The sequence below is a fragment of the Dicentrarchus labrax genome, unplaced genomic scaffold, assembly GCF_905237075.1.
Source record: "Dicentrarchus labrax unplaced genomic scaffold, dlabrax2021, whole genome shotgun sequence".
Classification (NCBI taxonomy): domain Eukaryota; kingdom Metazoa; phylum Chordata; class Actinopteri; family Moronidae; genus Dicentrarchus; species Dicentrarchus labrax.
The window spans coordinates 6,482,905-6,498,036 of NW_026136720.1; the positions used below are offsets into that span (position 1 = coordinate 6,482,905).

The 15,132-nt window shown below is 40.8% G+C and overlaps 1 protein-coding gene across 1 annotated transcript in view; it reads right to left on the reverse strand.

Annotated features, from left to right (window-relative positions):
- LOC127353525 (neural-cadherin-like) overlaps positions 1-15,132 on the reverse strand; it is an 83,078-nt gene that overhangs the window by 33,871 nt on the left and 34,075 nt on the right. Inside the window, exons 5-12 of the mRNA XM_051382803.1 lie at positions 13,915-14,026; positions 11,274-11,523; positions 8,494-8,636; positions 6,793-6,965; positions 5,061-5,229; positions 4,406-4,576; positions 3,833-4,005; positions 491-658 (exon numbers count right to left, since the gene is read on the reverse strand). Coding sequence (XP_051238763.1) covers positions 491-658; positions 3,833-4,005; positions 4,406-4,576; positions 5,061-5,229; positions 6,793-6,965; positions 8,494-8,636; positions 11,274-11,523; positions 13,915-14,026 — 1,359 coding nt within the window. The remainder of the gene's footprint in view (positions 1-490; positions 659-3,832; positions 4,006-4,405; positions 4,577-5,060; positions 5,230-6,792; positions 6,966-8,493; positions 8,637-11,273; positions 11,524-13,914; positions 14,027-15,132) is intronic.

Genomic DNA, 15,132 nt, shown 5'->3' on the forward strand with positions numbered 1-15,132 from the left:
ACTTATTGTGATGGTTGATTATATAAGAAACGGAGCAGGATGAGAGTCAAACCTGATGTCTGAACCCTGATATAACCTCTTATCTTGAAATGAATCCTCTTGTAAAGACTTTGGGAAAAAAGGATTTTTTGTGCTCTCCAGATTGACAGCTATATATTTTTCACATCAAAAGAGACATTTCGAATGGATTTTATTAGCCTGGAGTCATGGAACTTGCTTAGCACATGCGATCCAATGTCAGCTTTCTCCCACAGCATCAAACTAAAACACGTTTACATATTTTTCAGTGCGCTGACAAGCTTTCAAAGGCGTATCTTGAACACAAAGAGAACACCGTGTCTGAATAACGCTCAGACTGTGCAGGTATCCAGGGGAGTAAGCAAACAAACATTCAGCTGATTCAATGACAACTCCAAATGGCAAAAGATAAAGAAACCAGCTTTAACACATCCTGAATGTCCTGATATAAACAAGTTACATGGACACATACCACTATGGCTGTGTCCCTGGCGGTGTTTTCAGGGATGACAACACTATAGCTCTCCTTCTCCCACTGTGGAGGCTGGTTCTTCACGTTGGTGATGGTGACTGCCAGCTCCACAGAAGTGCTTCGGTTTCCCCCGTCACTCGCTATGATGTCCCGCGTGATATAGGTTCTCTGCGGTCAACAGTAACCGTTTAGTTACATTAATGATCATCATTGGAATTTAGAGCAGAAACAATTAGGCGATTACCACATGGCCAACTGAGCGAAAAATAATGAGCAACTATTTGACAGATTCATTGTTTAAATGATTTTTTCAGGCAAAAATGCCAAACATTTGATGGTTCCTGCTTTGAAAGAAAAAAGGGTTTGTAGAAAACTTTATATTTTCAAACTAAGGTATTAAAAGAAAGCCTGGGTTCGGTAGCTGCACATTCAGTATAATTAATACTGACCCTGCCAAAACACAAAGTCATCTTTTATTACAACAGCAGAGCCAAATATACAGCATATCTATATATATGATATATAAAATGAACCGATAGCTCTTCAATCATCTGGCTATAATCTGAATAACATATGGCTGTGTCTTCAGCTTGCTCTGCTGCAGTGGGCCGGAGGAAACTGGCCAGTGACAGAAGATAGTACCAATGACAACGAAATGTGTGGAGCTGCATGTTTAATAGACCTCTCTATTATGTGAAGCATGTAGAGTGATCAGCTCATGATCAGCTGATCGGCAGTAATCACTTCAAGTTTCTGCCTGAACCTTAACTTGTTGTATGAACTCCACTGAGGAAATCGTTTAATTAGGCTAAGAACAACAGAGGCAGCAGTAAGAGCCTGGCAACAATTTACTAAGCTATATTTCAGTTTACAAAAAAGCTCCTCTACTATTGCTATTGTGCTATAATTGAACAGCTAGGAAATAAAGGGGTACATTTGACTGAGGAACTGTATTTCATCAAAGCGGACACTGCAGGGAAAGCTAAAAATTTCCATAAGAGGTCATTAGAGTATTTGATTCTGTTTATCTAAATTAGACAATGTGTATCATCAACATTAGCCTCACACCAGACTCAAGGAATAAAACACTCTAATGGGTCTTTTTTGGCCCACACAGGGTAATTTTATTACATTCCAACCACTCACAGTAAAAGGTAATGCAAGTCATAGTTATACCACTTTGTTAATGAAAAATAGCTTGAATAGGAATTCAATTGTTACGATATAACGATTGAACCATCAGCTGCATTATTCTATTAATACAAATCATGTGCTAGCAACTCTATTATTGTGCTGCGGTAGCCAGATAAAACGAAATCTCACTTAACTTCAGAATTACATTTTCTATTACTGGGACAATCCAATTAGTATTTGTGAACAAGTACAACTCTTTTCCAAAGCTTAATACCAGAGAACAAAGATTGTAATCTGTGATGTCCAATGTGGACCCAGTAGCTGCTGCTCTTACAATAAATGAATGGCTGACTAACTTTGTGGTAACATTCAACAAAGGTTTAAAATTACATTTGCAATAGTAGTGTCAGATCGGAGCCAGAAAAGATCCTTGAAATATTCTTGATATGGTCACAGAACCCCCTTTTCAAATTCTCCATGTAAAGGTCTAGCGTGTAACATTTAGGAGATCTATTGGCAGAAATTGAATATAATATTTATGTATAATCCCCTTTAAAAAAAGAATCCTTTTATGTTTGTTGCCTTAGAATTAGCCTTTTATATCTACAGGTGCTACGGGTTACCTTCCATGGAGGCTGCCATGTCGAACCTTAATTAGTTCTAGATGGGATCGTTTGCGTTTTGCATATTTTTTCCTTCACGCTTGGAAGGGTGGGGTGAAGCGAGGGGATTGCAATCTGCAACTACACTGCTAGATGTCCTTAATTCTCTGCAGAGCTGTACTGTAAAGTATGATGACACTGCATGAGGCTGGCTCTGGCTCTGCTGTCTTTGGGCATAAGAATGAGTACTATTGTTCAATGGCCTAACTCCTCCATATTCCACTGAAAGGCTGCTGGGAATTCTGCTGCACACTTTACTGGGAAGTGTGGTGTGAAAATGTGTCCTCAATACTTACTACTCACTATAATCAGAAACTTAAAATCAAAGAAAATCAAAATAGAACAATGTCTCAGACCAACAGAGACATTTAACATTTAATGAAGTGCTTTTAAAATCTTAGTTAAAGCACAAAGAATGTGGGATGATTCAAATAGCTTTTGAAACCTCTCTTAAATATGCAGCAGCCTTGTTCAGCAAGGTTTGGGGCTTAACATTTTCAATTTTGCATGAAGTCAGCGGCAAAATTTCCAGAGACTTCTAACACCAATGCGCTAAAAAGTATGCTAAATAATACACGGCTCTATAGTGCTATAGCAAGTTTCTAGACAAAGAACAACTTTTACATTTGGATAAGAGAAAAACAGAAAGAAGAGTACTGATAGGCTAAAGAAAACATGAATCACTGACACTCTGACACAGTAAATCACTTAAAGAACATCACTTAGTTGACAAACATCAACCAGTAAAGGATAGCCTGTGAATCTTTACAGCTACTTTTCATGTTTAACACAATAATTGATATAACAAAAAAAAAAAATCACCTTTTAAAACTATTTAATATATCTTAAGGGAAAATGTATCTTTGTAGTAGTTTTGCAAGCTTATGGCTTAGCTTTGAGGTAACCTGCAAGTTAAATCACATGCATGATCTTTCAGCCTTCAAATTATTCCAATTAATAAGCTCAAAATACACGAGTCGTCTAAAGCTGCTGCATGCTGTCAGTCTCCTTATCGAAGTCTCAGATGATAAATTAAAATGAAAAAGTCTTGAATCCATTATATCAAAGCCAGAGTATTTAAGATGGACAAAGAGTCCTGGGTTGTGATAATTAGCTTCTTAAAAACCTGCGCCATCCATTTAAGAACAGTACAGTCTTTTTTTTGACAGCTACCAGAGGATTTTTAAGCATATCTGAAGGATAGTCTTTAGTAACTGTGTACTCAAATATAACCACAGGAATCCCAAGCTGCTAAAATCTATTTTTAATTATTTGTTTAGCCTAAATTAGTCTCTCTCCACCTTCTTTTTCTGTGGTCTTTCCACATGCAGCACCTCTGGGAGTACACATACCCCAGATTGGGAGTAGCAGACAGAGGCACTTTGAGGTGGCATATTCATTAACGTTGTTGACACAGACCCACAGGCCACCATGTGATACAGACTGTGTGTGTTTGTGTGTGTGTGTGTGTGTGTGTGTGTGTGTGTGTGTGTGTGTGTGTGTGTGTGCTGGCTGACAGAGAGGCTGCTAATAACTGCTGACTGACCTGTGATATTGGCTGGTTAACGTAGACCCATCCAGTGACAGGGTTGACCCGCAGGTACTCAGGCTTCTCCAGGGACATGGAGTAAGTGATCGCTGCATTAGTGCCAAAGTCGTCATCGTGAGCTGCCACGCGAAGGAAACTTGTACCGACTAAAGTGTCTTCTCTCAGAAAGTCTGCAGGGGATAGAAATAATGTATGTGCACTCAGTTTGCTGGTCAAAGAGTAGACATTTATGAGGCTGAGGGCAAAGGATGGCAAAGGTCAGGCATTAGGGATGTTATGGATATTGGTTATTACCAAGGTATTTTTGTATCTATTTCCAATTTTCTCACAGAGATACAATTAATTAAGAAGGGGAATAAATGGTATTTCATTTCTTTCCCAAATAAAACCTAATCTAGAGGCATTTTTACTGCATTCACACTCTAAAACACATTCTCAATTAAATTAAATGACTAAAGTAAGTAAAGAGGAGAATCAGCCTTTTTAAGGTTCTAGTTATGCTCCTGCTTTAATTATATTATTTTTGTATTACAGTTGTGCCAGCATGTAGATTTTTTATCCAATACTTACACTCATAGCGCAAATTCTCAAACTTGGGGCTATTATCATTCTGGTCCAGTATTTGGATGGTGAGTTGACAGATGCCAATGAGTGGCTCCTCCGCCCAGTCAGTGGCCGTTACTGTAATTGAATACTCTCTCTGCCGCTCCCTGTCGAACCGCCTGGCTGTCACAATCACTCCTGTAAATACAGAACAAACCATGCACACATGAATACATATATATTCATCCATCCATTCAGCAATTGTCAAATTCACCCATCTATGCATGTATTCATCCATCCATCAATCCATCCAGCCATCCATCCATCTATCAAACCATCCACCCATGAATCAAGAAAACAAGTAAACTATTATAAATGTATTCTGAGTAAGTCAAGCATTTCTTTCAAGTGCAGTGACTTTGTCTTTATCTTTAAATGAAGGAAATAGAAGAGAAGCCTTAAAGGAAATGACAGAATAACATGTTGACTCCACAGTTAGGACTTCAGAACAGACTTGTGTATTTGCCCTTCACTTCATTATGAAGAATCTTTTTCATATACTCTCACCGGATTTAATAAAAATGATGATCTATAGACAGGATGACAATCACCATAAAAAAAGCTCTGCGCTCTATGTCTAATTGAGACCTATTTTAGCCCAAACAATCTGTGACCGCTCTACCTGTGTCTGGATGAATTCTGAAGGCGGGCATGGCGCTGTCTCTATGCATTAAGCCATATTTGACTTTTCCATTTGCCCCCTCATCTGCATCCACAGCATGCACTTGCAACACAAAAGTCCCCGTTGGCTGGTTCTCCAGCACTGAAGCCTGCTCACGATATTGCTGGCACTGAGATAGAGAGAGGAAGGGGGCGAGAAATAAGGAGAGACACAAAAACACAAGAAACAGTTCTCATATATGAGACTATATTCTCAGAATATGTTACATTAATGAGAATACAGGGATCAAAGAAAATAAACTCATTAAGCAGAAGGTCACTATGCACACAAACAGAGTGGTATTGTGCATTCAACACAATACAGAAGTTATAGATACAATAGGAACATCTATGGAAATGAAAACACTTGAGCTGATTTCTTTTGAAGAGCCAGCAGTGAAGAGCTTTGTCTTAGCCAGGAATTCAATCCACTCCCCCTAATGAACATATGCCCCAGATAAAGAGCTGTTCTCTGGAGTCTTTCTTTTTTGAAATAAGACATAAATGCTAGCTACTCTTTTAACAGAATGGCCATGAAAAAAGAAAAACAATAGGCAAAGAAGAGCAAGAGCAAAACAGAGATGGATCAAAGGATGTGAGCGAGTGATACAAGGAAGAACAATGCAAGGGTTCATGGGACGTGATGGCACAGACAGAACGGCCTGTAGGTAGCTGTTCATAAAAATCACTTAATATCAAACATAAGGTCATGCTAGCCTAGATGATTCTCAGGCCTAACTTGGTATTCAAACACATCAATTTGCCAAGAATTCAAGCCCACCCGAAAGACCTCAGGAGCTCCAGCTCCGCATGAGTATGTCTTCTGCCAAAGTTCAAGTCATTCCTAATTAAGGAGGAAGTTAATTAAACAGGTATAGTATATTGTGATGATTCTGCACTTTTTTCATAAATTAATTGAAATCCCAATGGAGCGCCTAAAGATAGAGTGGGTGTGCAGGCTAATCAGAACTCTTGGGAAAACAGAGCGGAGAGAGACGGAGGCCAGGGAAATGAGAACACCGGGGCAAAAAAGAAGAGCTGGAGAGTGGGATGAAGAGAGGGAGGAAGCAGTGATAGACTGAAGTGTATAGAGAAGATAGACAGACAGGCAGATGAGCAAAAATATAACAACATTGTGTAAGCACATTCTTTGATTTGAGGCAAAACAACTCACTGTCAGCTATTAAGAAGGGTTCAGGTTGGCAGCGACAGTAACACAAAAACAATAAAGGAATAGTCTGACATTTTGGAAAATATACTCATTTACTTTACTGCTGAGAGTTAGTTGACAAGATGATACCACTCTCATATCTGTACAGTCAATATGTAGCTGGAGCCAGAAGCTGGTTAGCTTAGCTTAGCATTAAGACTGCAACCATCTGGGAAACACCCAGCCTAACCTGAGCCTGAGTGGCTGCTGAGTGAGTGGTATCAATCTTCTCATCTGACCCTAATAAAGAAAGCAAATAAGTGAATTTCCAATAATGTTGAACTATTGTCATAAAACCAACTGAAGATTTACTGAAGGCAAATTCCGGTCCTTTTTTGGGAGGGGGACCATCTCATGATCATAATTGTGGCCATTCTGACTAATGAGTCTAGCTAAGTTTGCACTCAACACCTGATGTATGGCTTACGGAAATAAGACCCAGGTTGAAAAGTACCAGACTTTCATTTTAAAAAAAGATCCTCACCGCCTCAAATACAGGTTTGTTGTTGTTGACATCATCAACTCCAACAATGACACGTGCGATGGAGAAGAGGGGGTGTGGCCCGCCTGATGCGTTGTCATCTGTGGCCGTAACATTCAAGACATACTCCAGGCCTTGGAGCTTGGGCAGGGGAGTGGAGCGGAGACGAATCAGCCCTACAAAGACCACAGACCCATTAAATTACACATTATAAAACATGGTCCTCTCCCCTAACGCAGTAAGTACTACCATGCCATTAGTCATTAAGCAGGATGTTATTGCCACTGTGGCCTTGCATGGTGAAGGGTGTGCTATCAATAAAAACACAGCAGAAAGTAAATGCATAGTGGCTGCTGTTGTTCTAGAAATTGGGAGTGCGATAGCGAGTGGTGGAAATTCATCTCAGAATTCCAAAGAAAGGTAAAAATCTGATATGCAGACTAAATCCAAAAACCAATTTCACAGTGGTGATTTTGTCGCATTTCTAATCTAATAATTGCATGCTTTCCGCTGAAGATGCCCATCCAGCTCGAGCACTTGAGCAAAAACATAAAGTAGTAAGTGACTCGGGTTAGAAGTTAACCAGGCTCAGCAGACGCCTATTAGTTGTTCCTCTCTCCCCCCTTTGTCTGCTTTCACATAACAGTCAAGATCAAAGGTGGGATAAAAGGATGCAGCATCCGAGTCAACATCTTTCTCGTCAACAGCAATACAAAAACATCAGAGGTTGCAGGACGAACAAGCAGCCTGTGTTGTGGGGGAAACTCATTGAAGTGAGAGTATCGGGAGGTTTTTTATTCTCTTGTTGTGTTTCTATTCATCTCTTTCAATGCTCTTGATTAAAGACAACACAGCGTGCTGATACACACAGATGCGAGTGCCTGACTCTCCTCTCTCCCAATTTACTTGTGATCCAGGCTGCCTACAGAGCTGAGTAGCGCCCTAGCTCCTAATGACAATGCGTGACATTGACAACGCTACACCACTACATTAAAATAAGTGAACTGTAGGATGTCCATGGTAATTCTCCCGACTTAAATGTCAACCTTGTTTACAAATGCGACACAAGCTCTAGCAGCTATTCAATGAGCCAGCACTCTTCGTATATACAGTAAGTGGGAAGCCGTATAGTGGTTTTCCTGCACCCAAAAGGATATCAGCCTTAGCATTTTCTTGCTCCGAGGATACACAGAAAGGGTGGAAAGGAATATAAAAAAGATGACACAAAAGAAAGAGGAGCTGGCAGAGCGCAGCCTGAAGATTGCGAGCTATGATAGAGCAGTTGTTGTGAAATTGAATTGAAAGGGTTGGGTGACAAATGTCACAGCGATTGCCACTGGTTTCGGATCAAAGGGTAAATAAAAAAGATAAACTGTGCAGTCACCAATACTAGAAAGCTTAGAAATGTGGGGAACATCCTCCTCTGTACCTGCAAAAAATAAGCGTGGAAATTTCCTAAATAATGTCATCGTTTATATTTATGACGGCAGTAACAGAAAGAGCGGCACTCATATTGAAATTACAGCCTTTAATATCAACTTTCAATATCTTTCCACATTGACTTTGAAAGTAGAGGGCGTTCACTGCATACCACTGTAGCAGGAATGTATTAGAGAAAATTGAATGTGTGATTTGACGGAAAGGCTGTCAATTAGACTGAGAGCTGCAAATGTGAAGTCTCGACTGAAAATGAAGAAGTATCACCTTTCTGGCTGTCAATGACAAAGTTTCCTTCCTCATTGCCTGCTGTTATGGAGTAGGTTATGCCATCACCATCTGGGTCTTTGGCCAGAACTGTGGCCACGAGTGTGTTGGGGCCCGCGTCCTCGGAAACAAACGTTCGATATCTGCAAAGACAAACTCAAGTTTAACAAGTGCGAGCAAGTGAGAATACACACATGGAAGTCAATGACAGAAAAACACACAGACAGGAGATACAAATCATTTACACAGTCTAAAGCATCAGCAGGCTGATTAGACTTATGGTTGTGGCTTTTGCTTGTCACTATGATTTAACCTATCCTCTTAGCTGGCCAGACCAGAGACAAATGATAATGTCTACTGGGATGTTGAAGTCATTGAACAAATGGTGCTTCCACATACCCGGCCCACTGTGGGCCATTTGATCCAGTGCCTTTTAAAATGTCAACAGTGATTTGCTTGCTCTGTGGTGCTGGGCAGCGAGATGCCCAGCGAGACACAGGAGACTGATATACCACTGTGGTACAAAGCACAATGGGGTGGAGACGAACTGCGTGACTTGGAGGACGCAGAGATGAAGAGAAAGGGAAAACAGAGCAAAAGGCAAGAGAGAGGAGCAGGTGACAAAAAAGAAGGCTGGCACTGAAGTGACAGGTAAAGTGATATGTGGGGGTGAGAGAGAGAGAAGAGAGAGTGGAGCGGGAGGAGAAAGGGAGGCTGATAGACAGAGAGGAGCGGGATATAAGAGGGGGTGGCGTTCTCACAGAGTTTGAGTTGATTCGTCAGCAGAACTCATCCCCTATGAGATTTTGTGCTGTATCCTCTTCTAATGTGTGTGTGTAAGTATGTGTGTGTGTGGGGTGGAGAGGTGGGGGGAGGAGTTGTTGGTGTCTGTACTGAGAAGTCAGAGGTGATTGATGGTTTACAGAAGAACGCTGATGGGTGATTCATCTCCGCCAGCCGTGGCAGTCTCCGTGGCAACATGAGTGACCTGTAATCTGTCACCCGGCTCAGAGGCCACCTCTCCGCAGCTCTGTGGGATGAGACATATACACTCCCTCTGCTTTTCTCCTGAAGCATCTCCCTACATCTCACTGAACTGTGAAGTTGTACTCAGACCGGGTAAGCCTGCCTGTCTGCTGGACTGCATGTCTGGCTATTTGCATTTTCCTGTGCTCTCTCTGCCTGTCCATCCCTCACTTCAATCACTTTTAGCCTCTCTACAAGTCGTTCAAATGTGAACTGAGAGGACATGCCAGGAAACATTAGCCTGTCCACTCACATGTTGGGATATCTCAATTAGTCGAACCCGAAGACTCATTTCATAAACGTAAGAGTATACATAAGTCTACCTCTGCACCAGTCTTTGTGCTGTTTTTGGACACTGTCTTCTTCTGCCCTCACAGCACTTATCTACATCTCAGTAAGCCACAGTATGACGAAGAGCCCAACACACCCTCCCTGGCAAAATGCCAGAATTTCTAACTATCTGTCTGCTAGTCTGGCAAGAGTATTTGTCTGACTGCCGACAGGCTTCTCTGTTTATCTGCATATCTGACTGGCTGTCTCCTGTCTACTGGCCGTGTATGTTTTGGTATTCTTCCCCTTGCTTGCCCTGCAACCATGTTTCAATGTGTTTTTCTCCTCAGTTTTATGTTTGTCTGCCTACATCTCCACCTCTCTGCCCACATGTTTGTTGGGCTGTGTGTCTAGTCACCCACCGAGACTGACACCTGACAATGCAACAAGAGTGAATAACAGAGGTATGCAACAGTCTTCTATGAAGGTCATTGAAACATGACTGACAGGACAACCGGCTTACTTGTTTGGGGAAATAAATGCAGTGGAGCCACAATGACAGTTACTGCCCACCCACTTGCACAGCTTTGCCAAAAAGGCGGCCGAGGACACACTGAATTGCATCTGTATGTCAGTCTACTGCATACCTTTGAAAAAAGCCAAAATAAACCCCAGCTAAAGCCATGTGAAAACTCGGTTTTACTACAGAACTGAGCAAGAGACATTTTTAGCAAAATTCCAGGAGATTTTATCAAAGTAACAGTGTCACACTGTGTTTGTAGTTAATGTGTGAAGAGTGAGAAACAGATTGCTGTATTGCCAGATTGCTGTGATTAACACATCAAATAAAATATACTGAGTTAGTTTTACTGGTAGTGGTTTTACTACAGCACTGTTGAGGCAAGTTGGCCAGTATTCATGGCAGGACTCCCAGCATCAAATATTATTGCGATGAATAGCCTGAAGGAAGGCAGGTCTGTGATGTGTGATGTAACGACCAATATATCTGTGATGCAACTACCTTTGTCTGCTCAAAGAGCAAAGTTTTTACTTTTATGATTTGTTCGTACGTACCTTGAGCATGTTGCATTTTCTGTATGAAAGGTGCCTTGCAAATAAACTTATTATTGCCCGTCTGAAATAACATTTACATGCACAAAGACACACACAGGCCGAATACTTTTTGTAATAGCTTATCGATCCGCACATAGCACTTTTGTGTTTTAGCCTTGTACTTTTTTTATTCCAATATATAGTGTTCCAGTTGCTACATTTTCTGCCCCCAATAAGTAGGAATTCATATCAATAACTACATCAATATCACCTTTCCCTTAAAGTTCACACCTTGGCCTCATGATTTTATTGTGAGATAAAAGTCAGAAAGACTGCTTGGCCAAAATTGACATTATAAATGAGGGAGGGAATGGGAGTTTATGGAAAGAATGGACAGGTATTTTGTAAGCATAAGTGATAAAGCTGCTCACACAGGCTGGGAGAATTCAGGTGGCTCATCGTTGATGTTTGCCATCCTCACGCGAACCGTGGCGGTGCCAGAGTGAGGCTCGTCTCCACTGTCCATCGCCATCACCACAAATTCATACAGATGGTTGGGCCTCTCATAGTCCAGCCGGCCCGCAGGGAAAACCGTCCCATGGGGAGAAATGCTGAAGTCCGGGCTCAGGGTGTAATAGGTGAGCTCAGCGTTTAACCCCGAGTCACAGTCTGCGGCCAACACTAGTGGGAGGGAAGACATCACACCAGGACCATCAATTTAAAGTTAATCGAAATGAGCTGATGAGATGGCATCAGCTGATGAATATGTTGACATCTGTGTGGATCATTATCTCTTTATGGCCTTGCTAAACATGTAATAGATCATAAGCTCCGACAGCTACAATTACTAGCACACAAACTGCACTGTGCCCCTCCAGAATTATAACTATCATTTGCAAAAACAAGCTTGAAGACAGCAGAATAACCCAATGAAATGAACAAGCCGTATTTTCTGCAGAGAGTGTTTGGAAATGATTTGATTCTGAGGTAATCACACTGAAAAACTATAGATTTGTTTCTAATGTGTAATGAGATTTTTTTCTAAGTCTACAGCCACAAATATTGACAACATTGCTCGCAAAGCTAATTTAAGTCTAAGTTTGTTGTTTGGTGAATTTCACTTAAACTCACTGTTTCATACAAAGCCCCTCTAGCTCATAAGACTTGCATATTGCATATTCTTTTGATGTGTTCATTTCCTCTGTTAAGCATCAGCACTTGCAGCTGGTGCATCTCAGTGCTTCATTCTCCTTCCATCTCAATGTATCGTAAAATAGTTCCAGACTGGCAATTATCTATACACTCTTTGTATCATAGTCTGTATAATTTTACTGACTCATTAAAGATCCAGTGTGTACCATTATGGAGGATCTATTGGCAGAAATGGAATATAATGTTTAGGTATGAACATTATATTCCAAATAAAATAAAGTAATAAGAATTGTTGCATTTTTCATTACCATAGAATAAGCCTTTATCTACAGAGGGAGCAGGTCCTTCCCCACGGAGTCCGCCATGTTAAATTGCCATGTTTCTACAGAACAGACAAACCAAACCCTGGCTCTAGACAGGGCCTTACAAGTTGTATGCGAGTTTCACTGCCATCGTAGTTTCTCCCACGCACTTAGAAGGCTGAGCTGTATTCAAATGTTAATAGACGCCACTAAATCCTACACACTGGTCCTCTAAGTGTTAGTGAAAAGTAAAGAATTTCCCTTAAACCTCACTGGTATTATTCGCTACTAAAGATTACTTATATCTTCTTCACCATCAACCTCAGTGGGCAAAGTTGAAGCGATAGCCTCATTGTAAAGTATTCATCTGTGTCTTTGCCCAGTAGAATAGAGGCTGATGGGGTAATGGGGATTTCACTCCCTTGGTGCCTCAAAACTTTGACATTTCATTAGTGAGCTCTGCAGTCCACCAGATAAAGAAATTAACTCTTTTTTGCCCCCTTGATCTAAATTGTTGGGGCATCCTGGGCTTCTTATCAGCTACAGTCTATTTGTAGCATAACTTCCCCATTGGTGGCTCTTCCAAAAGACTTGCTGTCTTCACACTCTTTACCTTTGATCCTTCCACCGCTGAGTTCTTTCTCCCGTACTGGTTGTTTCATTTTTTTGTTGATGCATTGGTTTATATTGGGTGCCATTTTCTCCTACTGCTGGTTCTGCTGTGCCAACAATTTCAACCGCTCCAGGCTGTGTATTCGAATGTTTTCAGATTAAATTTGTTCCATTTTTCTCACCCAGAATCTAGTAGAAACAATCACCCAGCTAGAGATTCCCAACGAATCACCTATGGTAGCCTGTGGGGGACAGAAATCCCACAGGTGCAGAAACATTTGACAACAACTAAACAGTGAAAAAGGGAAAATGTAAAAAGAACCCACCTGAAAAATGGTGCACTTTCTTGTATTTAAATGTTTTTTAGTTTTTTCTGAACTTCAACTCTTGTTAATTAGTGAGTGAAGTATAAGAGACTGTGGAACATTCTAAAATCCTGTTAATTTGGTAATTTTCTATTTAAGGCTAGAAGTTTAAATTGCAAGGCGATCCCAAAGGTATAGTATCTTAAAACACCTAAATGAGTGCAATCAGAAGTGCTATTTTTCAAGCAACAACAGTGGTGCCAATCACATTTGCAAAACACCTTTTTTCATCGGCAAGGTTTCTTGATTGTCGTGTAGTTTTACAGCTGTGGCAATGGCAATAATTGATAATTATAAGGTAGCCTCATGCAGTAACGGATAAACTGACATGCCATTAATCACATAGTACATAATAAATCAAAACAAATATATGGCGTATTTGTAGCAGCTAGTTCAGTTCAGCATAATTGGGATTATGATCACAGATCTAAAAGATCTATTAGTTTCTTTCAGTATGCAAAAATGGAAGCATTACGGGTCTATAAGCCGAAACAATGACTCGAGGTCTGAACTGCAGCTTTGGCTTTTTCCCAGAATACATCTGTTGTTTTCCGGTAGAAAAAGTGACTTTTTGGTTAGTTTCTCTCTCCACTTCAAAAAGAAACAGATGGATGGGAAATATGGGGTCAGAGGAGTCTCACCCTGCAGCAAGGATGTTGCCGTGGTTACAGTCTCAGGGACTCCATCCACGCTGTAGATGGACTGGAGGAACTCTGGGACACAATCATTCTCATCCGTTATCAACACCTGAACCTGATTAGTACCAGTGTGATGGGATAAGAGGAATAGAAGAGAGGAAAGGAAAGAAGAGGAGAGGAATGGAGAGAGGAGAAAACAGACAAAATCAAAGTAGAAGAATACAAAATTAGCCTCTTTTTAATAACCCTCAAATCCAGGAGACAACCATAAGAAATTCTCTGTACAGAAAGCTGACCCCAAAACTTAATCTAAATTGCATTTTATAGTTTCTCAAGTTGCCAGTTCAACACATCCTTTATCTTCCACTTCATGATTTTCCTGAGTCAAAAATAGAAAATGTTCTGAGCATGTGTGTGTTTTCGACAAAGGCCCTCAGCCGCCCTCCGCCCTACAAGCTCCCTGTCACCACTGTGTGTAAAGTGTGAAGTGACAGCTGAGTAATAGTCCTGAAATAACTGGGGTAGGTTTTCCCAGTCTCCATCTCCTACTCCACAACATGCAGCTGAGCAAAAGGAGATTTTGCCTGCTAAATCTGTGGTATGAAGTGAGTGCCTGGCATGATAATTGGGTAACAAAATCTTTGAATTAATAATTTAAACGATACTGAATTCATGAATAGTTTATCTAGAAATACTCGTTTGTGAATGAAGTTTTCAGATTTTGAGCCTCAAAGTGCGTTCTATATTTTACACAGTTCATCTCCAGATCACACTCTCGACAAAAAGCACTTAGTGAGACACAAAAACAAAAGGGTGAAACAAATCACACACAAAAATCCCCCAGTCCACTTGTTAACCATTCAAAACTATTCAACCATGCGAATTCCTGTAGACAGCCACAAACTCTGCTGCTTTTCCTCTGTGGTTACCACCTAGTAGTGTGATGTCAATAGGTCAGCACTGTGATCAGATCAACCATCACCAATATGAACCATATAACACTGAGGTGAAAACTGGTCTGTTTGTGAGCTTTGGGAAAATCCAGTGGGAGAGCACAATGCAGCACAAATCTCAGCAACAAAGCAGATTTTTTATTCCAGTTTAATTCAAGAGTAAACGCCTGTCTGACAGATGCAATAATAAAAAATCACAGTGGACCTCGGCTTTGTGCTTAGTTGACCTGAGTGCATGAACTCATATATGACCATATTTGCTGCTTGT